Raw genomic sequence first — 23,975 nt, 5'->3', positions numbered from 1 at the left:
ATTATATACTAATGAAAATATGAATATTGTATTCCATTTCTGACATTTTCCAGAGCTTTACCTCTGTGTACACACTGGAGCTTTAAAAAAAACGCTTGGCTTCATATTTTAATCCAAATTTTCCTGAGAGTTGTCTTGGTTCATCAAACTAATCTGATCAAACCACACACATACACACACGCACACACACTCTTTAATTTTGTTTCCTTATTTAGTCAGTTTTTATCTTTCAGCTTGAGTACTTTTTTCGAATCAGCTAACTAATCTGAATAAGATGATGTCGTTTAAACGAGTCCAATAAGCCAATAGGCTTTACCAATAAGTAAATCTGATTTTTTTTTTAAACACATACAGTCTATAATAAACTCCTCACTTGTCAAAATCATTGCGATATGCGTTTCAGCTCTTCATGTTTTAATTATATATTGCTTATGGCCTCTCGTGCCTTTTAACGTTTTTGTGCATCCCATCTCTCAGTGATACTCATGTGATGTGTCTGCATTAATCTGTTGTATAGAGTGCTTTGAGGGTGTATTAGACTGAAACTAAAGCCTGCAGGGAACTAATAAGTCCAAGAAATGTTTCTGTCAAATTACAGTTCTTAACCACCTCTGTAATAAATTGTTGTTAGACTCCCTGATGTAAGTGGCTTTGTCTGAAACGTGGAGCTTTGGATAAGTGTTAGATTTACCACGTACAGTATGATAGATATAAAATAGTAATTAGAACATGTATGACAGTATGCAATTTTATGTCAGAATCACGCATATTTACACAACTACATTTAACCAAGTGCTACATATGAGTGAGTGAATAGCCTGTGCTGTCAGAGAGCACTGCAGAGGAAGATTGGGACTGTTTGACCTTACAGCTGAAGGAGCTCTGCCCTTGCTCATCACTGCTGCAAAGAGAGCCTGCTTTTGTTCAGGAGTGTACAGATGACAGAGCCGACAGTGATAGCCGCCTTTGTAGAGCAAAGTGCCATCTCATCACTGTCAAGACCATGCAGAGCTGCAGTATGGAGTACTTGCAGCGTATGCAGGTAATATCAAGTGTTGAGTAAGTGGCATCTAGAAGTTTCCAAAAAAAATGATGAAACTCGATGACACAAATCCTCAGTGAGGTTGCTATTGAAGACAATCCTACTGGTCTAAGGTGAACAGAATCAGTGAAAACATTTGTTGGATCATGTTTCTATGATCCTCAGATGAGGCCAGAAAGAAGAGAGAGAGAGGGACAAACATAATGACACACATCTGAGCTTTGTAATTCACTGCATGGTGTCACTCCCTCGTCACGTTGTAATTCCCTCATCATGCGAATGAATTAAGACCTTTAATCCTCCGCATCATCTCCGGGATTCCACTGCTCATTTATCGCTGCTGCCTGAATGTCACAGGGGCGTGGGTGGACGACGTGACAGCGGGGGATTCCCGCCAACCAGGGGAGAATGACAATTACCATTCGGCCACCTTTGCCCAGCAATGATGAGGACATACATGGGGCGATGGCGGATGAGTCACACGGCGAGGCACCACGGTTTAGCCCTTTAATGATGCCCGTGTCCACTGGTGATAAATAACGAGGGCTACCCTCAGTCTCTGCGGAGGTGTGGAGGAAGTGGAGGAGGGCACAACTTGTGACGCAGGTTCACTTTTTAGACACATGTGTGCATAGATAGCTCCTTTGTCAAGGACAGTTATACTCTCTATATCTCTTTGTCTAACATCTTATTTCATTAGTCTGTTTCATTTCCCCCCGGCCTTCTCTACCTCTGTCTATTAAATTCGTGTTTCCCATCTGCCCACTTACTGTCCTCTATTTTGAAGTCTCTGTTCTCTCCTTTCTGTATTTCTCCTTGGGCTCATTTAGGGTCAGCCATTTCCAAGACTCTGCCAAAAGCTCTGTCTAGGTCATTCTTAACATTAGTATGCACAGCAGCCATTTGCCTCAGTTGTTATCCTTCGAGTCCTGGGCAGAATCTGGTTTCAGCACCATGGAGTTTTACTTCCATATCAGGGAGCCATGAGGGATTTTTAACATTGTATTTTTGTAGCTTTGCTGATAGTTTGGAAAACATTTCAATCACTGACTTATGTGCTGATATTTTGTGACACAGTGGCATGGCAAGAAAGTTTTCTAGCCAGCCTGGTTTTATCATGTGAGGATACCAGAATCACACTCCATTTGGAGATCAATCAGTAATTGTGACTCATTTTGCAGTTTCCTTCTCTGCTCTTGTTGCTCTATTGTGCTTTTCCTACTGAAAGAATAGATGGTGTGGATTTACAACAGATGAAAAAAGTAATGGAAAAAATAATGTAAGTGCAGTTTGTCAGCTATAACAGAGGTCTGACAGTCACCACTTTCATGTGTAGTTTTCAAAGAGGCAACAAACAGCGACAGCGAGTGGAGCCAAAAGGATTTGTGGCACCCACTGCTGATACATCGATCCCAAGAAATGGCTAAATCATTAAATATAGAAAGGGAGTGTCAAACATAATCTGCCAAACAAAACTCTGTCAGGAAATATGAACAACAAGCACAAATTAAAGCAATTCGTCTGTCTTGTTGTGAGCCTTTTTTTAAGAGTAATGAAATTTGAAAGTGTATCCTGACCTGTCTTTAAAGATTTACGTCTTCAGTGGACTTGGAGCTGAATGCCACAGACAGGGTAAGGAGGGGAAAATACTGAGAGATGTCCTAACATACTTTTGCTCTTTTCTTTTCTACAGTACCAGTCAAAAGTTTGGACACACGTTTGGACACACAGCTGTCTTTAAAGCAAGAACCTAAAATATAAATCATATTTCGTTTGCCACATAATTTCATGAGTGTTATTTCATTGTTTTGATGTCTTCAGTGTAAATCTACATTGTATAAAGTAATAAAACATTTAATCAGAAGGTGTGTCTGAACTTTTGACTGCTACTGTATGTTGCCAGCCTTCTCCTTTAAAACTAACAAATTGGGTTGATACAAGAGACAATTCCAATCCAAATGAACAGCACACCTCTTCTGATGGTGAACGGGACGTGAAGTTAAAATGACACTGTCATTTTAAATGGAACAAATTTGCCAAAAGCTACATTAACATAATTCTCAATTATGTATTTAGACAGACCAAACATCTCATTTAAGCTGCTGCTGGCAGCTTGTCTGCTCTGTTTAGTGCGAGGCACTGACATCAAGTACAAATACGGGTGCACGCTACAGTCACAGCCCTTGATAGGGATCTGCTTGTATGGCAGCTTATTCCATGCACAGTCTGCCTGCCTCTGGAAGTGCTCATGGTTCGTTTATCAGCTACAGTGAGAGAGTGTGCCGTTGTAATTGTATTCACACAGGCTTCTTAGGGTGAGATTGATGTGGTGGCTAGTCCATGTATGCAAACGGGAATAAGTGTCTCTTGGCTGACCTTGTTTGGTAGTTTATTTGCCACTAGCTTTGTTGGCTCTGCAGATGTGGTGTGAGCAGCAGCGGAAAAGGCTGAAAACAGATGCACTGTACCTGAAAATAAAAATCTGTGGTTTGGATTGTTCTAGAAATGTGGGGACACTTGTTGTGCGAAGGAGCGATATATCAGAGTTAGGTCAAGAACAGCCATCAGTACGTTCAAGTATTCTTCACAAGGACAAGAGCTGACAAAAACACTGTTCAGCTCAGGAAGTCATTCTCCCTTGTAAGGAAGATCTACATGTTTTTTTGAGTTGCAGTATAATTGTGCGGTTACATTCTGCTTGGCAATCTAAACTAAGACTTAAGACTTCTCAGCCTCCCTGGTTACCTCGAGTTAACCTGACACACACACACATACACACACTCAACCCACTTTCTCTCTCCCCGCCCACGGATTGCACTATCCATCATCTGCCCATGAATCTCTCCTCCTCCACGAGTACACTTCATTTCTGTGCCTCGCTTTCTGTCACTTTACAGCTGCCATCCATCTCCTCTCACCCCTCCCTGCTCTGTCAGGTGAGCACTGTCCTCACTTACACAGAGATATGTAGTGTTTTTTTTAAATTTTTTTTATTCTCTCTCTTTAAACAGAGACACTGATTCTTGGCAAATTAACCAGTACACCGATGTAGATGTCGACCTTTTCTTCTGTCCCTTTTAATATTCATTCACGCAAAGTAGTACTGGCAGTGGAACATTAATTTCTCTCTGCTCACCATCTTTTTAACCCTCATGTACCCTCCAATCTGCCTCAGGAGAATATGGTTTACTGCAAATGGTGTTATTATGGATTAAGTTAACAAACAAAATATTTTTCCTTAATATAATATATAAGAGTCACAAAACAGTCCAAGCAACAGTATAGTGGTGGTAAGTGGTAAGTGGTTCTAGCGGCGGCGGCATCATTCACTACTATTATTACTACTACTACTATTATTCTCATAAATCTCGACGCTGTATCCAAGACATCACCCATAGTTTCTGAAAAAATGGTGAAAGCTACAGAGACCAAAACTGTTTTTTGTACCAGGCAGTAAACATGTTTATTTCTACTGTGAAGTTGGACATTTTAACATGACGGCTTATGGAGACTGACTCACTCCTAGAGCAAGCCTCAAGTGGACATTTGAGGAACTGCAGTTGATAGTGGGGATAGGTGTGACTTCTCTTTGAGAACATTAAAGTCAGAATATAAGCTTACAGTTTTATCCTTAACAGTAAAATGACATTTCATTAAAATCTCACACAGCATTGTGTTTTATGTGACATTTCCAAATAATTAATAGTTCATATTGTGTTTCACAGCAGACAATGTAGTGTGAATAAAAAAAGGTTGTGAACTACTTGACTATGACGCTTTGCTGTATAATGGTTATGAAGTGGTCAAATAAAGCAAACGAGATAATAATGCACTATCAAAGGTCATTACCAATGGGAAGTATCATTCTTTAAAGCTGGTTAGACCCTCTAATCATCCTCTTTAAATTAAATACAGTGTATTTAAAGAAACAGGGATTTTGAAACAGTTCAGTGTTATTAACATTCCCCTGGGTGGATATCAAAGTTTAATATTGTCTCACTTAAAGCCTTTCCAAGCTTTAAAGCGTCTTAACCCACTCTTAAGCTTTACTACCCCCTGCATACTATCTACACTCACATTCATCATCCCCATCCTCCAACTTTATCCCAAAAGGACTCAACTCTATGACGTGTTTTCTTTTCTTTGTCATATACAGATCATTCATCAAAATTTTACTTGCTAGAGCAACATTGTTGTTGCAATTTAGTTCATTTGTGTATGACATCTCAGCGAGCACGCAATACTAGCCTGCTCCTCTCAAATCTTAATCAAAGTCTGCCAAGTAGATGCTTTTACAGTTTAGAAACTTTGAGCTGTTATGGAAAGACATCAAGGTAGCAATCTTTCATTATGATGGTCGCGAGGTAAACATGCATATGACTGGCCAGCACAGCGCCTTGCCCACTGGTATATGGAACAAAGATAGATCAGGTGGGACAATCGCATGTTAAGTTAAATCACATTTTACATTAAAATTACATATACAGTATGTCAATGCATTGTCCCTTAATAAAGAATCAATTTTCATTCTTCCGTTGTGTAGAAAAATCAGATTGAGAGTGTAAACTCAGCCCCCTGAGTAACTCTTGGCCGCTGTAACCATTGCAGACTCAAAATATCGATCTGCTTTGCAATCAATCAAATGGTGAGTGCTTGTCAGGGTCAAAGGAGACACTAATATCTTGGGCAGATGTGGATTTATGGCTGCGCGCGTGTTTCTTGTCCTCCCATTTTCACTGCCTTTCATCTATTTTGTCACTCTTTTCCTCCCCCTTTTAGCACAACGCTATCCCCACTGTATTTGATGATAGTGGACACATAGCTGCACTCCTTTTGTAGAATGAAAAACATGAATCGCTTCTTCCATTCATCCTTGTGTCTCTCTTCCATTCTTCCGCACGCTTTACCCCTCCATGTCCTGTTTTGGATCCCTGCTGTCCATCTATGCCTCCTCTTTCCATCATCTTCCGACTCTTTTTTTTTTCTGGCTCGTGTGGGGAGCACCGCTGTCCTGTCCTGTCTCCATTCATTCATCCCTCTTTCCTCTTGTTCTCATCTACAGTCCATCCACACGCGCTCCCACAGTCTCGTCAGAGCTGCCTGGAATTATTTACTGCTTAATGGCCTACAGCAGCTCACACCATCCCAGCAGTGCTTTGCTTTATTTATTGATTTTCATTCGTTTTGTCTTAGTGTGTGTGTGTGAGTGTGTGCAGGAGAAGCACATACTAAAAGATATAAAGCTCAAGGACGACTTGCACATTTGAACCGCTGGTGAAATGACGTGTGGATTGAAAGATTGATTGATTTGATGTTTGAAGGCTAATCGGCCGTTACGGGCTGATTCATCTGCAGCCTGTGTTTCTATCTGTTTAGATGATGTGTGCATGTGCCCATACGTGCATGAGTGTGTGTGCATAAACCACGGCGACCAACACTCACAATCTTCTGTCACTGACTAGTGATCAATCGTCTCTGAGCATTGATTAAATGCTGAAAACAACCTGTGCAGAATTGCATTACAAAGTTTGCATATTGGTTTCTACTTGGTGAATTCACATGTATTTACCATTTGTTCCCATGCATGTATATAATCTGGATTAAACAGTGTCAGAATGGTTTTCTGGATTGTAGGTGGTTGCTGTTTCTCCTTTATTTTCTGGTCTACTTGACACAGGTACTGTACAAGTGAGGACAACACCACAAACTATTTTGAAAAATTCAAAGACATGCTCGATGGGGTGCCAGGTACTTACTAAGCCTTTGTACAGCAGTAAAAAGGGTCAGTCCTTGCCACAGCAGTCGAGGATTCGGGGCTGCAGGCTCAAGTTCAAAAGCCCAAAAAAATATCTTAAAAATAGAGAGGTAGATTGTGGCATTTACAAGTCTCCACCACACCCGACACAACCAGTAAGTCCCCCCAAACCATGCAGAGAGAAGCAGACAGCCATAGCAAGATAAAAGACTTTGCAGCCTTCTATTTCACTTAATGGATTGTTTTCTACTGCACTTATTGTAAATGGTAAATGGACTGTACTTATGTAGCACCTGTCTATTCTTCTGACTACTCAAAGTGCTTTTACACTACATATCTCACAACCTGACATAGCATTGGCGGCCATGCACATCTCATTAGTTTGGCAGCTAATCATTCATGCACATTCACATCCAGGAAAATTTAGGGTTCAGTATTTTGCCTGGACTGGAGTAGCCAGGGATCGAACCGTTCTCCCTCCCTGAGGCTGCTTATGTCAGATCTTATGTTCAATAAGCCATGAAGAAGTAGTGAAATGCCAAGTGTATGGATGCATCGATTGATATAAGTCAGAATAATGATGACCCGATTTATTGATTAATTTCTTTGTTCTCATTTTTATGTCTTGTGTTTAAGTGTGCATCCCGGATGTTCTGTTAGCCGACTCTGTACTTCTTTCAAAGCTAGTGTCCAACATTTTTGGTTTGTGACTTGTTGTAAGATGAACTTATGCATAGTGAGTGTGTTACATATAGTAAACAGCAGTCCGCATTCCTTTAAGTTTGGAGAAGACAAAAGTCCTGGCTTGGAAATAACAAAGAGGTAGGTAAAAAAAATAAACATATTTTTGTTTAGTAGACATGTTTTTTTCTGTTTTTATCACATTAACATCTCACAAACACAACCTTTATTGTTTTACAAAGTAATGTAGAAAAAAATATGTATTTTAAATGACTGTGATTAAATATTTGACTTAGTTGAAGGGAAAAGAAATACAAAATAAGAGCATTTTGAAAAACGGAACCTCTCACAGGTGTACTATTCAGTAGCCACGCTGTAATTCTGCTCTACAGATACAGTGGCAGCTGCCCTTTGTGATCTGTCAGCCTCCAACACTCCTTTTGAATACTGATAACAATGAAGGGCCTGCCACCATGGCTTGAAAAATAAACTCAACTCAATAGGAAACACATCACCGTCTAAAACTATCATTATCCTCCTACTGTTTGAAAGGGGTGGTCACAAAGATGTGCCCTCCCTCTGTCCTTGGCCATGGATGAGAGACTCAGCATTTCAACATCTGGAGAGAGAGAGAGAGAGAGAGAGAGAGAGAGAGAGAGAGAGAGAATGACCGATTGCATAACATGAGGCAATACACAGACAGATAGTAGTCCAGAAATGGATGAAGATGAAAGGCATAAGTCCCTGCATGGATGGCACCAGTGTCCCTCACACAGCACCTCCCCTTTGTGATGATGATGATGGTGATATCACCACCTACCAGCCTCCCATTGCATTTTCAGATCAATGGGAGAGAGAGTGAGGGAGAGGGAAAGGGAGGGAGAAGAGAGAGAGAGAGAGAGAGAGAGAGTCAGAGTGGTCTGTGTATTTTCAGCCACACGCTGACAGCTGTGCAGCTACCCCACGTACGTGCTCATATTCTGGGAGACAGAGGGAGAGAAAGAGGCTGACATCCTGCTTATTTTTGGGGCTTTTTTTTCGTTGGGCTTTTATTATTTTTTTGGCATCTTTTGCTCTGCAGGCGTGTGCGTGACTTATCTGCTCCCGGATTTCTCTTCAACTTTTTATTGTTGTTGCGTTTTTTTTTCTTTCTTTTTTATAATACTGTTTTCACTGTACCGCATTCCTCCGTCCTGTCTTTGGAATGAACTGTTTTCCAGCCTGCGTCGTTTCCATGTCAGCATGGGAACTGCCGTATCCAAAAAGAGGAATTTAAGGAACGATGCGATATCTTCTGTGGCAGCAAAAGTTAGGTGAGTGACACCCCGGAGCTCTCCATCCTTTGGATCATTTTTTTTATACAAGCAGCAAGACTTGACGGGGTATATTAGCCTTCAGGTGAGACCCGAGCGAAGTAAGCATGTGACACTTGTGTGTTTTGATGAATTACCACTGCGCTATCCCGGGCACAGCAAAGCCTTTCTTTGTAATGCGCAGGGAGGCTCTTTGCGCTTTTTCGCACGTCTGCCGACTGTCCCGTCTGGCCCGGGGCGTGCTGTTGTGCAAATGTGTGCCCTTTATTCTCCCTATAGACTGCACCTGTAACGAGCCAACCTGTGAGGAAGGTTGCCCTTTAATCCCCTGACACTGGTTCTTAAAAAAAAAAAAAAAATCTGGACTAAATGAGTTGGATGAGGATATTTGCCTCTGGCGCGCGTCGCAGCTTTTACTGATGTTGTGAATGAAGCATTATTGTGTAATGGAAGTCATGCAGAGGCAAAGCAAGGGCTACAGCTTAAAATAGATCAGCCTATATATATATAACCTGCAATCTGATTATTATATACATATATATATTATATACGTCTGGCCGCATCGACCCCAGCGGACATCACAGCGATGAGGCTGCCGCCTTCACACCCAGTCGGGCAAATGGATCCGGCTGTCAATTAATCAATCACCGCAGTCGATTCGGTCGTTAGCAGTGATCACCAATCACGGCCAGTTATTGGACCGGTCAAACAGGGCAGCACTGGTAAGCGGCTGTTCGTTTATTTCACCTGGAAAAAAGCGGTGAGACTGTGAGTCCAAAATCCATTACCGACTCTATCTGAAGAGACGTTCACTGGACGGGGATGTTTTATTATTATCTTTTTTTTTTTTTTTTTTTTTTTTTTTTGACTACTCAGGTCCGCATTCAGCTGTTATAGCAGCATGCAGGTGGAGGCTGCATGTCTGAGCCGAAAAGCACGTGTGACTGTGCACATATGTCATGCACACATGAAGCGCGAGTGAGATCAGAATGCAGAATTCAGCATGTTGTGCAGCCTCGCGGGTGTGATTTTAACTCAATGAATGAATGACCTTGACTCGTGCACACTCCCAACATCCACAGATGTGGGCTGATGTTCTATTACGTCATTCTCTCGGTGTGTTATGTGTCTTTTTTATTGCCTTACACAGCCTGCATGTGAGCCTTCTTTTACATGCATTGCAGTGTGTGTGTGTGTGTGTGTTTGTGTGTAGCACCTTGAAAGGAAGAAGAGAATGTGATGCTCATACAGAATAACAAGTGACTATAGAGGGTGTCTTGAGGTGGGAGCCTACTGTAAGAATGTGTGTGTGTGTGTGTGTGTGTGTGTGTGTGTGTGTGAGAGAGAGAGAGAGTCAATCTCAAGGCCACAGTCTTTTTTCTTCAATGGAGCTGCTGAAATACTATTACACATCTCACACAACTGGTGACTGTTGAGGATGATTCCCTCCTACACACACACACACACACACACACACACACTCAAAGGCATGCACATATTTAGTTATTTATACTCTTATATTCGCCTCTCCCTCCCCCCTTTTCTAGAACTCTCTGCTTCTTGCTGCAAGGCCAGATATATAATTATTTCGTACTGTATTTGGCGAGGCTGTAAAAGGTCTGTTTACTGTTTATTTGGTCGCAACTCATGAGGCAATAGACGGTAACGCTTTACGGTAAGGGTACATGAATTCATGCATGACCACATGCACGCAAAAATGCATGAATTCATGCATGTAGTACCCCATATCAGGAATGCACAACAGTATGCCACGCATGACTTAATGCAAGAATGATATGTTAATAAAAATAACAGCAAAACAACTAAAATCATGCATGGATTCATGTTACCAAATGGACTTTTATGTTTGTTGTTAAATGACGTCAGGCTTATAGCAGATAGGTTAATGTGCCCCTGTGTACATACACACACACACAATCATAGCTGAGTTTGACTCATCAGTTTCTGGTCTGCAGCTGTAGCATGTGTCCAGTTAGCAACATGATAGTGACATCTCTGCTTTCACATCATATTAGAAGACACATGATAGTATAAAACACTGCTGGTCAAGTATCTTCACTCAGGTACACATACACACACACACACACATTTCTGTGCATTCAGGCAAATGACAGCAGGTGTGTGTGTCTAGAGGTCTGAGTCATCATCCAAATAAAACTCTGCATACAGTCTTTCTTTTTTTTTTTGACGTTCCAATAATGAAACCTCGCCAAACTCTCTTTTGAAATATGAAGCCCCACCACTGACTTCTTTCACTTCCTGTTTTCTACCCATACAAATTACACTACATCCACACCGTACTGTACATTTAATATCAGCAGTACCTTCCTAAGATCATAATTTAAACCAAATTCTAAACCCTGAAGTCTGAATCTTTAAATAGCACTCTAAAGAAATGTCCCTACTCTGCAGGTTCAAGTTTTAGCCAGTGCATTTCACTGTGAAAACAATAGTGTTTACTTATTCAAATGACAAACACGACTAATATTTACTGTATGTTTTCCTGACTGGCAGGTTCCTGTGGTTGTGCAAATAACCTCTCATCCTCTCCAAAAACAAACAACAAATCAGCAATATTTATTTGGTCATACATTAATTCAATGTTCAGTGCTAAAGCAAGAAATAGTGTGGTGTTCAGCAACCACAGATATAGTCTAAATATTGAGTATCAGGTATCTTTGACATGGGAAACCAGGGTTTGATGGTGGTTTGCATCCTGTTTCCTAACAACAGTCAGTGTTTGTTACTTTTAACCGTGTTTTTCACCTTGACTTCAACTCAGAAGTCACCAAAACCTAACCCATATTTTTTTTACATAACCACAATCCTTCCCCTCTTGCTGGTGGCACTATAGTAGAAGTCAAGAGATCACCAAAGTTATACAGGTACAAAAGCGAACAGCCACACTCACAGGAATACATACAGACAAAACATAAGAAAATTGGCTTCTCGTTCCCGGCGTTCGTCTGTGCCTGTGACATCTTATTCATGTTTATGGATTGCTGCTTATGAAATAGGTCACACTCTCCCCTCTAGCAGCTCGCGAGAAGTAGCGAGCGACTGAGAGCGAGGGGGGGGGGTAGGGAGAAGAGAGATTACCTTGAATTCACACACCAGAATTCTGCGACATTGAGAGGAAAAGCTTTGATCTTCTATCAGACGGAGAGGAGGGCTTTGCTTTGGTTTGGCTGAGGGGCATCGGACAATGACGCTCACACTGTGGAGTGTGAAAGATGAAAGGATTGTTTTTTTTTGTTACAGACGGATGCAAATGAAATATTGGACCTCGTGCAAGAAGCGATATATGAACAAATTTCCACTTGTTGTTTCAATCCATAATCTCATTCTGTTTGTACCGACTGATTTCATGGGATCCTCCAATGTTTTCTTGTTTTTCAGTGGTTTAGAGCTCTCTTACCGAGTCAAATATTTTTGGCTCACTGTTTCCAATTTAGACTGCTCTGAGATACTTTGGCTATCCAGTCCTCACACTGTGAGTGTGTTTTCAGAGATCTATTTGATGAGATGAGTGAATCGATGCTGAGCCATTTCATATTGCCAAGAGCGCTGTTTTTAGATTTGTGCCCGGAGTTTTAACTAAGGCAAACACACGCTGGTCAAATCCCGTGTCTCCACACCTGCAAGTACTATAGTTATACTGCATCCCTCTGCTGACACAGCATTGTATGTTTTGCAATTGATGGGGTTTTTGATTTTCCCATAGCACCAATACTGACACTCTGTAAAGTTTATTAACATCACATCAATTTCACTATTGCTGAAGTTTTTCTATATATATATGTAACAAAATCTTTGTATCCCCCTTCTCACCACTTCCCCTCCCATTCGTCAGTCAGTGTCTTTCTTTACCATGCATCTCCTGAATGAGGCAGATTTTATTGATTACTGTCTGAACAATGATTAGAGCTCCAGCAGCAATGATTAGGACTCCAGCAGTGTTAGTCTGCGTCTGTCTTCTATCGGGAATGTTTATTCTATTTTTCATCCGACAAAACAATCTCAGCACAAGTTTTCTCAATGTCACAAAAATTTAGATGTTGGAACTTTTTCTACAGTTCATCGACAACTTTGCTGATGAAGACTGTGTCATATGGTCGAAAGCTCCTAAACAAACTGTTAAGTGGACCTTTAGTGGAGATGGATAAGTTTGATCCATTCAGTCAGGTCATGAGTTTTGGGTAGTCTCTGACCTCTCTTCTTAATCCTCATGTTAGACTGAAGGCAGACTGGACACTAAAGTGACTCACTATCGCCTCTTGAGGCACAAGTGGGATAACAAGATAGTACGGGCCAGAGTTAGTGGCTGCTAGCTGGTGGGTTTCATCATTTCAGTAGATCATTGCAGCACAATACACAGCTCATAGCTGTTACTTATTTTGCTGATGATAATAGTTCATTTTTTGTAATATCTTGCACATTGACACTTTAATATTATTATTAACTTTTACTGCCATGTAAAGACAATATGTCCCCTGTATTTAAAAAAGACTACTACAGAGAAAAAGTTGTCTGTGTTACTGTGTGTGGATCAGTTGCATCACTCAGCGCTGTTTGTGGTTGGACCAGTGAGTCACTGACATTTTAATCAGCTCTACGGTCAGGTGCTTCGTTCCCACATGTCCCATAATGCACCACACTTTCAAAATGCCAATTAAGATTCCCAAGTCCCTCTGGCCCTCAGCGTGTGCAACAAGCCTCTCAACAGGTTCTCATTGCCCCCTACCTCCACCCCCCGCTGTGCATTTATGTGTGTGTGTGTGTATGCTCCTCCATGTGTGTGTGTGTGTGTGCTTGTAGGAGACCCAATTCAATTAGAACATCTGAGAGGTGGATTCGATTACGGAGCATTAAGAGAGAAGAATCTCTTTTGCTTGGCAGCCTATTGTTTACAGTGGAAGGACGCCCAGGGAGACATCAGCCCTGATGATATTCAGACCGATGCGAACCCTGCCAGGGGAGTGACCTATATGACACGCTTGTGATAAATGGTCACAGTGTTAAACAGCATCAGAATCCACAGAGAAAAGTCATGACATGATTTGATATTGGTCAATAATGGAATTAAATACTGTATGTGGCAGCATTATAACATGTGTGTGGCTATTTATAAGTACCTGTATCTCAATATAAGATGAGTCTTCAAGGTCTACTCGAGAGGAGTTTTAATTAAAGACCACCATGTATCAAAAGCACTGCATTCTTACTTATTTGTCATATTAAAAATGATCGAATTAGCCCATAGAAATAGGCTACACTTAGCACTTACACATAGACGTTACATTACCGAGTCCCTTGATCTTTAGCAATCTGTGGTTTGCTTGCAAGACACATATCCAAATGTGGGGGAGAATTTTACACCTGTCAGAGCAAAAAGAGTTTGATTGATGAGCACTGCACATGTAGGTGTAAAAGCACCCTAAAAACACGTTGGAAAAATAAGACGGGGATAAAATCTGCATCCATTAGTAAGCAACGTGAATAGACTGAAGAAAAAAGGGCATATTTACAGTTCTGTAATGTTCCCATCTGTCAAGTATGTAGTTACACATTGTTCCGTCTAAATTAATTTCAAGAGTTCTCAGTTGCTGAGGTGCGTCTTCCCGTTGTTGTGAATCCTTTTGTGCATCTGCAAAGTGTTGTAGTTGTTTTTGTGGCAGAATATGTTCAAGGACAAATGTGTGTAATTGTGTCTGACTCATTCACTTTGTGAGATGATTGGTACTTTGCGAAAGTATGCCGGAGTATCTGCTTAACTACAGATCAAGACAGAGACGGAATATGTTCATATTTACTCTTTCTCACACAAGGAACAGAACAGATGAACACACAATGAGCAGGAGCCTCAGGTTTCATGTTGTACACACAGTAGTTTACATAAGAGAATTAGAGCCACTCAGATTTCATTTCCGTCCAAGACTTTGCACCAGAGATCGATGCATGACTTTCTAGTTTGGAGACTGTCCTCTCAAGAAAGACTGTTGTTTATGTTGAAGTGACAAAGCCCTCTAGCAGCCTTAGCAATTATAAACTGTACTTATAAACCTCCATTGGGAGGAAGTCTGCATACGAAGGAGGAGGAACAATGTCAGAGGAGAGACTGCTGCTCATTTTACACTGACAGTCAATGTTGGTTTCGTTTAACCAGAAAACCACAATAACTGACTAACCTTTAAGGTGTGTAAGATCTAAAGAGCTCTGTTTACAGAATATGAATACAATATGCATAACTATGTTTTCATGAATTTATAATCACCTGAAAATAAGAACTGTTATGTTTTTGTTATCTTAGATGAGCCTTTTATAACTACTGACGTCGTGAGCCTCTTCCATGGAGTCCGCTGTGCCACAGGATTTTTTGGCACGTTTTGCCAACGTCTTCATGCTAGGAAGGAGAAGGTGAGGTGATGGGGTGGTGATCAGCAGCTATGCTGCTAGATGTCACTAAACCCTACACACTAGTCCTTTAACCATGTAGCAACCATGACAAATTGAACTGAACCCCTAACTAATGATGTTTTCCTAACATGAACTTACTTTAATCCAAGCCATGATCTTTCTCTAACACTGGTGATGAAACCTAACCCAGCCTTCACATCATGGAACTAATCTATTTTCCCAACAATGACTGGTTATGCTTTTGAAAGGGACCGACATATTTAGGATAGAGTTGCCAGATAATATAATGCTTCTATGTGTCTTTGTGGAGGGCACTTACAAACAAGGTACAGGGTAGTTTAGAGCTCCTGTTGAAAAAATCACTATTCTTGTGTGAAAGGACATTGTGACATTCAAGCTGGGAGCTGAAAGACATTGAATTCACCGGTTGATGTTGTCAGGAAATGACAAAATCACTGTGTATGACAAAACTGTATGACTAACCATGTATGACAAACAACAAAACAAACAAGGACACTGTCAAACAGGAAAACTGTGGTCAAGTCCCTTTTCCCATAAACTCCTGAGTGTGTCACCATGGAACGGTTTCTAAAATAATCAAATTACAGCAACACACATTCATCAGATCTCAAGTTGATGATCATAACATAGGGAGATAAAGAGAAACCAGAGGCTGGAAATCAATCTAAAATCAACCAATCAATCTGGAGCTGTTAATCATAGCACTGGATAATTGTAGGTGTTGCACCTTAAGGACTTTAAGTCCATTCTTGACCTTAATTGTGTTTACGTCTTGAGCACTTTAAGGAGAAATCTGATCGCCTACTAATTCACGATAACAGGGAAAACTCCATGTGCTGATTACGATCATGTGATATGATCAGAAGCTGCAGAGCAGCTACTTAATTCTTCATTGTGGAAACAGCCGTTTTCGATGAAGTTTGAATTTCATCTTTTAAGCCAATGTGGGCGAGAAGTCCATCTGATGTGATAAAAAAGCTCAAAAATGGTCCTCCAAACTAAATGAACCGTGTCCTTTTCCAAGGTCAAGGATGAAATGTAAACCAAACGTGGTTTACAGTGTTGTCCCTGAAACTGAATTCTACTTTAGCTTTAAGGTTAAAGATTTCAGTCTCCTCAAGCTCTCCATCACTGTCAGAATATCTAATCTGATCTGACCTGAATCCAGGACACCAGACTTGAACCTGTGCCATCCTTGTCACTTCAGCGTTTCTCAGCATACTTAATGGGCCTGTATGAGCCCATGAAGAGGTTAAAAGACAAAAAGGATTTTAGGGTTGAGTTGTTTTTCAAAGACGCTTTTGTCTCAAAGAGGCAACAGAGTCTGTTTTTGGTTTTATCTTGTTCTCCCACGTTCTGGTCTCTCTGTTTGCCTCCTTTTCCTCAAGTTTACTCCACCTTTTATATTTAATATGCCCCCATTTTCTTTGTACCTCTTCCTCTCTGCTCTAATCCCTTCTCTCCTCTTCAGAAACTCCCCTCCCCAACTCGTTTTCCCCCCCAAACCCCTGTCACATGTCTGAGAGCATGCAGGACAAATTTCATTTCTGTCTGTCTTCACAGCTTTTCCTCTTTGCCTTCTTTCATTTTTCACCTGAGTATCTCCACACCTGCCACCACATTCACCTGTGTCCCTGATGTTTTGTGCTCACATATCATATGAACAGCAATACCAAAACAGTAATAAGAGAGTACACAGACAGAGGGTTTGTTTAACGGATGGATTGAGAGGCGTTTTTCTCTATCCATTTCCAATTCAGTTTCCTCTCATGTATAATGGATGATGCCAGTCTCTTGCACCATTGTTTGCTGATTTTAATCAGAGTGGCCCGGCCTGTTGAATAATAAAACAGGAGGAGAGTTAAAATGAAAATGTTTCTGAGCTTCACATGGACACCTGCTGAATAGAGCAGAGGCTACATTTATCACAACTGTCCTTAACACGACTGGTTGCTTGTTACCTCACCACATGCAGACACACACACAGATACAAATACACACACTCTTTTTTTCTGTTCTTTCTTCTCTTATGCCCTTGAGTATATAATACAGACACTGACTCTCCCTGTTTCTCTCTCTCTCTCTCTCTCACACACACACACAAATCTCCAGGGTTTTTACTTTCAGGGGATTCCTACATTATTATCTTGTGTCCTAGAGTCAAATCCACTTCTAAAACCTTTATTTCAGTTTATATTGTGCTTCCATGGTGCATATTCTTATATTAATAGGTAGTATCCCAGCGTAAGAATACCAGTTGGGACTGCAGGCAATGGGGCCCTTAGGTCGTTTGTGCCCTACAGGGGCCTACTGGTGGAATTATCCTGCATTATCCTGTATCTGTGAACTGAGGGCGTCTTTATCTTACCCAGAGCTGCATTACAGCGTGAATCCTGTTGTGTTTCTAATTCTAATGGTACTCCATGCAAGCTACAACCTTTATGTGTATAAGATTTAGGAGGATCTATTGGCAGGAATTGAATTTAATATTCGTAAGTATGTTTTCATTAGTGTATAATCACCTGAAAATAGAGTAGCCCAGAACAGACAAACCAAAAACTGCTCTAGATATGTCTTTAGATAGAGAGTTTTTCCTGCATGCTTGGAAGGAGATGATGGAAGGTGGCACTATATCCTACACACTGGACCTTTAATCACTGATGTATGTATTATCAGTGAATAAGCATTGGTGGAGGACATCAGGGTTTCCTACAAGAGGCTATAAGACTATGTATTTTTACCATCTAGTCAGGTTATCTTGCAGATTTTGCTGGATTTAAAGTAACTTAAATAATAACATTCTTTTTCCAGGACCTCCTCTGGTCCGACATGTACCATTATAACATCTCGTGACTTGGCCTTGACGTTTTGTTGCATTGGAAAGGACTAATTTATGTTAAGATGTGTGTTTAATGTTGATCTTTTTGTAAACATAAGGTCATTTTCTCACTTCATTTAAATGTAAAGTCTTTGTTCATGTAAGTTGTCTCTAGAGGAATCCTTGCTTTGGAGAAGACAACAGGAGACGGGGAGGGGGGGTGAGAAAGCAAGAATACAGGTCGAGTTTAAGTAAAAAACAGAAGGAAAGACGGATGCATCAGAGAAATGTTTTCCTTGCACTCCTGCTCTTTCTGTGTGCGAGTGTATGTGGGTAAGTGTGTTTATGTATGTGTGTGTGTGTGTGTGTGTGTGCCTGCTGTGCTTTGACAGGCTTTAATAATTGACAGAGCTACCGGGGAGGAGGCGTACACCCACAGATTCACCCTGTATACAGGGGATTCTTCTGCACAAGTGTGTCCGCTCGTATGTGTGTGTGTCAGCAGTCACCTCCGACATTAACTGCATTAGGGAAATAGGCAATGCTGTGAACACATCAGGATCATTTTGATATAAACTCAATAAATTATGCATTATCCTGTTTACCGCAGGTTTTCAAAAAGAAAACAAGCAAGCTGGCTCACAACCTATCCATTAGTGCGCTTGTACTATAGGTCATGGTGATAAACTAACTGTTAAAATTTAGTTTGCATACAGTGAGAACTCTGAAAACAAATCAGCTGATGAAGTAAAAGTCACATAACAATGTCTTACTTCGTCATGTGTCGTTGGGTAGTTCAAACTATATTTGGAGTACAGTGTTAAGTCTCGCAAAATGTCAATGATCACTAATACCAGTGCACAAATACAGTAATTGATCACCATAACTCTTGCTATAGGAACAAATTAATATTAATAGCTCAGTGTATTAGAGTTACTCACATTTTCTCCTCTTCATTATTACAATGAATCGCTGTTCCTAATAGTTATTTCTGCGCTACATTTCTTCTCAGTTAGTACCCAGATTGACATTGAAAGCACATCTTCAGAGTTATCTGTCTCTCTTTGCTCATTTTCCACTCCTGTCACAGAGGAACATTAGGAGGTCGGTGTCATTCAACTGTGGGACCTGGGGCTATTTTACTAAAAGCTAAAGCCCTCTATGATGTTGAGCTTTTGCTTTTTGTGGCTGAATGGATGTGTATAGCGTATTTCCTCTGCCTATTTCTGTGTGTGAGTAAAAGAAAAAACCAAGAGGAGCAAAGAAACTAAGCACCAGATGCAGTACTGTGGTTATGGAGCTCACAGCAGCTATTTTCAGCACATCTCCCAGCAATCTTCCTCAGTCACTGTCAAGGTTAAGTATTTTTCTTGACATATAGATGCAGTATATACATCCACACATACATTTTAAGTGTGTATGAGACAAGAAAACATACACACTTATAGTCTGCCAGCTGTAATTATATCCGCCAACGCAAACTGAGGTCATACTGAAAAATTAAGTCAAACAATCCTTCACGCCATCTCCTCCGGCTGTCTCATAGTCTGTCTCTCTTTCAGTCTGAGGCTGCCTGAAGTGTGGAGATAAAACAGCTGCATCTTAATCTGTGGGTGGCACAAGCCTACAAAGAAAGCAATTAGGTTTATAATTTACAATTCCCTTGCCCTTCTCTCTTCTCTACTCTGCCATTTCCTCTCCTTTCTCACCCACCCCTCCTTTCCATCCATGAATTAATGTCTTTATGTGTGTCGTGTGTCCCCACAGAGCAGCACGAGCATTTGGAGAGTACCTGTCCCACACACACCCTGAAAACCTAAACGGATCAGGTCAGCGTCTCTGCCACCCGGTCATATGTCCATCCGTCTGTCCTGCACTGCATATTCCTTTGTGGACTTTAATCCTTCCTCCATGTGCTTTGGCTTATTCACTGTTTGAATGCCATGCTGCGATCATTACTGTATCCATACAGCAGCTGATAACCGAGAAGGATGATATTATCCTCTGTGTGTTTCTCATTGTTTAACACTCATATTTGTCTTTTTCACCATCATACCAGCTCATCTTCTGTGTGAAACCTTGGTGGATCCTGACCCTGAGTTGCCAAGTGACACAATTGGCCCCAACAACAACAACCACCTGCACCCCTGCTCCAACACCACCAAAGGTTGTGAGGACAACCCAGAATCTAACGTGGTAAAACCCCCGCTGGGATTAGTGCAGCCACCTCCCCCTTGCATCACCATCTCTACCAAGCCATCGCGGCTGTCCCTTGAGCGCAGTTTCTCAGCAGAGGAAGACCAGCAGAAGTGTGTAGAGTGCACCCTACAGCCTGCCCGTGTGTACACCATCACCACCCAGCGCGGTATGCTGATGAGCAGTGGCCGGGGCAGCAAGGAGAGCTTAGAACTGGACGTCCTGAAGGAGAAGTCGGGGAGTCGCGGGGTGGGATCCAGAGGTGGCTTGATCCAGCCCTCCACCTCCCCTTCCTCCACCTCATCGTCTCCAACCCAGTACCACCATGCCAGCAGCGGCCGTGGCACCAGTGACCATCACAGTAACCATCGCCACGGTCACCACCATGGTGCCTCTGGCACCAATGCACCCTCCAGCAGTGGAGGAAGTAGCGGGTTAAGTGGAAGCAGCAGTAGCAACCAACAGCAGCAGCAGCAGTCTTTAAGTGTCGCTGGATCCCACTCCCACCATGGATCACACCACGGCCACCACCATCACCTGTCTCAACCTCCACTGCAAACCTCCGTCAGTGCCCACAATATCCGCAGCTGGGGCGAGGGTGGAAAAGGGGAGGCAGAGTGCAGCGGGCTGGCCTGTGACTCATGCAGCACTGCCCCCTCGCGGAGTCAGGGCTCCCTGGACCTGGAGAGCGCGTCTCGAGAGGCAGGCAAGCAGCACCGACGCCTAGAGCGGATGTGGAGTGTGGATCGGATGACTGGGCTGGAGAGAGGTGAGAGGGCGGAGGACACAGAGCGAGGGAGAGGCGCTGAATTCCAAACAAGGGCGGGAGGGGGTTTGTTCATAAGACACTGGATGGGATTGGCGGGTTTGGTATTGGACCAGAGATGAAATAGTATTTGACTAATTTCAATCACTTGCAAAGAGAATACACACAGTGAACATCAGGGCAATCACTGTACGTGATTTCTTTTAAAACACGAGTTGCCTCTAGCAATTCTTTTGAAATTTGAAATCTATGTAGCATGCGGTCAAAATAATAGGAACACCTAATAATATAGATCCCCTGTGAAGGAAATAAAGTTTCTTTAGACTTTGGAGTCTGTAGGTGAAATGCATGTAAGGTGGCAAGAACAACTATTTTGAAAATCAAAACATTGGTCATATGCAAGCGGCAACCTCCGGTGCTGGGGGAACGAAGCCAATGTGGAAGTGCTAAAAACTGTAATTGCTTGATTGACAGGTAAGTGCCGTTACCGGTGGCCCCAGATGTCATTCTGCCCACCTCAGGTCCGCCGATGATTGACGTCTTTATTGGTATTTAGATTAGCCAGGATGCGGAAGAAGCAGAACATCCAGCATAACGGCGTCTTCGGAAACCTACGGGTGATGTCACTCAGACTCCATTCTTTATACTGTGATTGGTCATTGTAGTTTTAAGTAACACCCCACACGCTTTCTCAATGGAAATATACAATTTTAAGCTTTAGAAAAGATACAGTAGTATTTCCTGAGGGGTCATTGCATTGGTTTGCATCACATTATGAGGTGTTCTTGTTATTTATTACCATTGCCTGCATTTTAGTTAAAAAATTAAGGAACCATTTAAACCTGCTTCCCCATTAGTCTAGTGTTTGTGACAGCTTAATTATATTTTGTTTGTAAGTAATAATTTAAGGCTTTGTGGGGGTTTAAGGATCCCTTCAGTGAAAAACAACTCATATTTAACCCTTTAGTGTGCAGTTAGTATGAAATGTTACAGTTAATTTTTCCATTTTAGGTCATTTTACTGTGAAAAGTCAGACTAATTAAATCAGTCACACACAGAACTGAGGCCTAGGTTTGAAGTGAGCTACATTTAATTGCCTCAACAGAAATTTTCAAATCTATTTCTTCTCAGCTCTGGTGGGGATTTGAGGGTTTGATGTTGGATGTGACGTGGTGGTCTGTATTTTTGACTCTTCGTCTCCCCCGTCTCTCTCCTCTGCTGTCTCCTTCTGTGTGTCTCCCTCTCTCCATTTGTGGAGTGGTGGACTGTGAAGTGGTTTTGTCCTTTCATATTTTTAATATATTTACAGCATTTGCCAATATGGCACATAAATTGTATTTTCTTCTGTTTTTCCACCTAACCCTGGAGTCATCATTTTTCTCTCTAATTGCAGAGGACACTAACTGGTTCCCCAAGGAAAATATGTTCAGCTTTCAAACTGCCACAACAACCATGCAGGCGTGAGTCTCCAACCTTCAAGCACACCTATACTGTAGACAGACACACACACAGTCACATTCATGGTGTATGTTTAGGCTTTGTGTATTGACAACCAGAGTTAACAGACAGTACTGGTGTTGTGCATGTTTTGGGCCATTAACTACAACTTAACGACAAGCTGTATACTTTACATTACCTCAAACCAATTTCAAAAGCATGTTCTAGGTTTTCAGATTGATTTCCTACCTTCAAGGATGCCATTGATTTTCATTTCCGTGAGCCCTTAAAGCCCCTAAAGCTTTCTCAAGGAGGACAATCCATCACAGTGAATGGTTTGTCCATTCTTTATTTTGTAAAGTTAAATAACTGATGTATGGGGAAACTAATTTAAAGCAGGGTTTGTTTTGAAAACTCTCCTGGTTGGTGCATTTTAATGACTATTTGACAGCTGAGATTTGACTTCTTAGTGCTAAACAGCAAAGTACCAAATTCTCATTAACACTTACACAAGGTTGAAGTTTGATTGTCGACCTTTTACAAATTATTTTCCAACAACGCTGTTTGTCATTAAAATAAAGATAATGAGCTGTGGACTAAAGCAAGCTGATTTTGCACAGCGTGCTGAAACAAACCAATGATTCCCTCAAATCTAATGAATTAACCCCGAGCCGATAATCATACTAGCGGCTGTGTGAGGCTGTAATTAAACACAGAGGTGCTTTGAGCTAAATGATCGCACCAGAATTAATTATTAAAGTATTGGATTAGGAGACATTTTGACCTGATGGTGTCACTAGAGGAAAGCTCAGACGATCACCAAAGTCAGTAGGATTCATCCTCTGGGTAACTAAGTTTTAGTCTGAACCACAAAAATAAACTTCATGAGGAAAAATCTGTGCTTTTGGTACTTTGTACGTAGCTCATGAGCTAAAACATTGTGTTTTTATGTAAAAAGAACAAAGGCACATATCTGAGTGAGGATACAAGTATGTGTCTGTATAAAAGTGTTTGTGAGCATCTGTGTGTAGGACAGTGACCTGGGATTTACCTGCAGTTGTAAAAAGAGATCTCAACTGTTACAATCACAACAATTTCCAGCAGATTTCACCGATCTGTTTCTGCCTGTACAAAACTCTTTTCAGTCTTTTTTTTAAATGTATCTTTTGCATGTACTTGGTGCCTTTAACCTTTCATATATGCTTACAGTACAGGCTCGGACAATATATAAAAGTAATTGTTCATTTGGCCTGTTAAATAAGCAAACACCAGTAGCAATTATGTGGTGTTGCGAGTTGACTTTTTGTTAATGAAGGTTAACTATGACTCTCTTTTTGTCTCATTATTCCTCTTCCAGTTAACTGGCTCACTGGTGCTTAAACTCTGTTTTCTCTCTCTCTCTTCCTTTCTCTCTCTCTTTCCTCTCTTCCTGCATGCTAATTAATCGTGGGACATTTAAACAGCATCTCGTGAGTATACTTCCCTGCCCGCTTCCTTTTTTTCTTAGC

At 41.4% G+C, this 23,975-nt stretch overlaps 1 protein-coding gene across 10 annotated transcripts in view; it reads left to right on the top strand.

The window, feature by feature from the left end:
• Positions 1-8,369: 8,369 nt before the first annotated feature.
• The window catches only part of nsmfa (NMDA receptor synaptonuclear signaling and neuronal migration factor a), a 38,678-nt gene continuing 23,072 nt past the window's right edge, over positions 8,370-23,975 (top strand). For 3 of the 10 annotated variants that reach the window (XM_019272456.2, XM_010750536.3, XM_019272454.2), the window contains exons 1-5: positions 8,371-8,791; positions 19,836-19,897; positions 20,128-21,033; positions 22,424-22,490; positions 23,931-23,936. In XM_019272456.2, the coding sequence (XP_019128001.1) occupies positions 8,721-8,791; positions 19,836-19,897; positions 20,128-21,033; positions 22,424-22,490; positions 23,931-23,936 (1,112 nt within the window). In that variant the 5' untranslated portion in view covers positions 8,371-8,720. Of the gene's footprint in view, positions 8,792-8,820; positions 8,877-15,122; positions 15,230-19,835; positions 19,898-20,127; positions 21,034-22,423; positions 22,491-23,930; positions 23,937-23,975 lie in introns of those variants that run through there. The other 7 variants (XM_019272457.2, XM_019272453.2, XM_019272450.2 and 4 more) reach the window with 6 other exon arrangements.

The sequence above is a fragment of the Larimichthys crocea genome, chromosome IX (genome assembly GCF_000972845.2).
Source record: "Larimichthys crocea isolate SSNF chromosome IX, L_crocea_2.0, whole genome shotgun sequence".
In the NCBI taxonomy this organism is placed as follows: Eukaryota; Metazoa; Chordata; class Actinopteri; family Sciaenidae; genus Larimichthys; species Larimichthys crocea.
The sequence above is the reverse complement of the archived record's forward strand: the minus strand, read 5'-3'. Positions and strand labels throughout refer to the sequence as shown.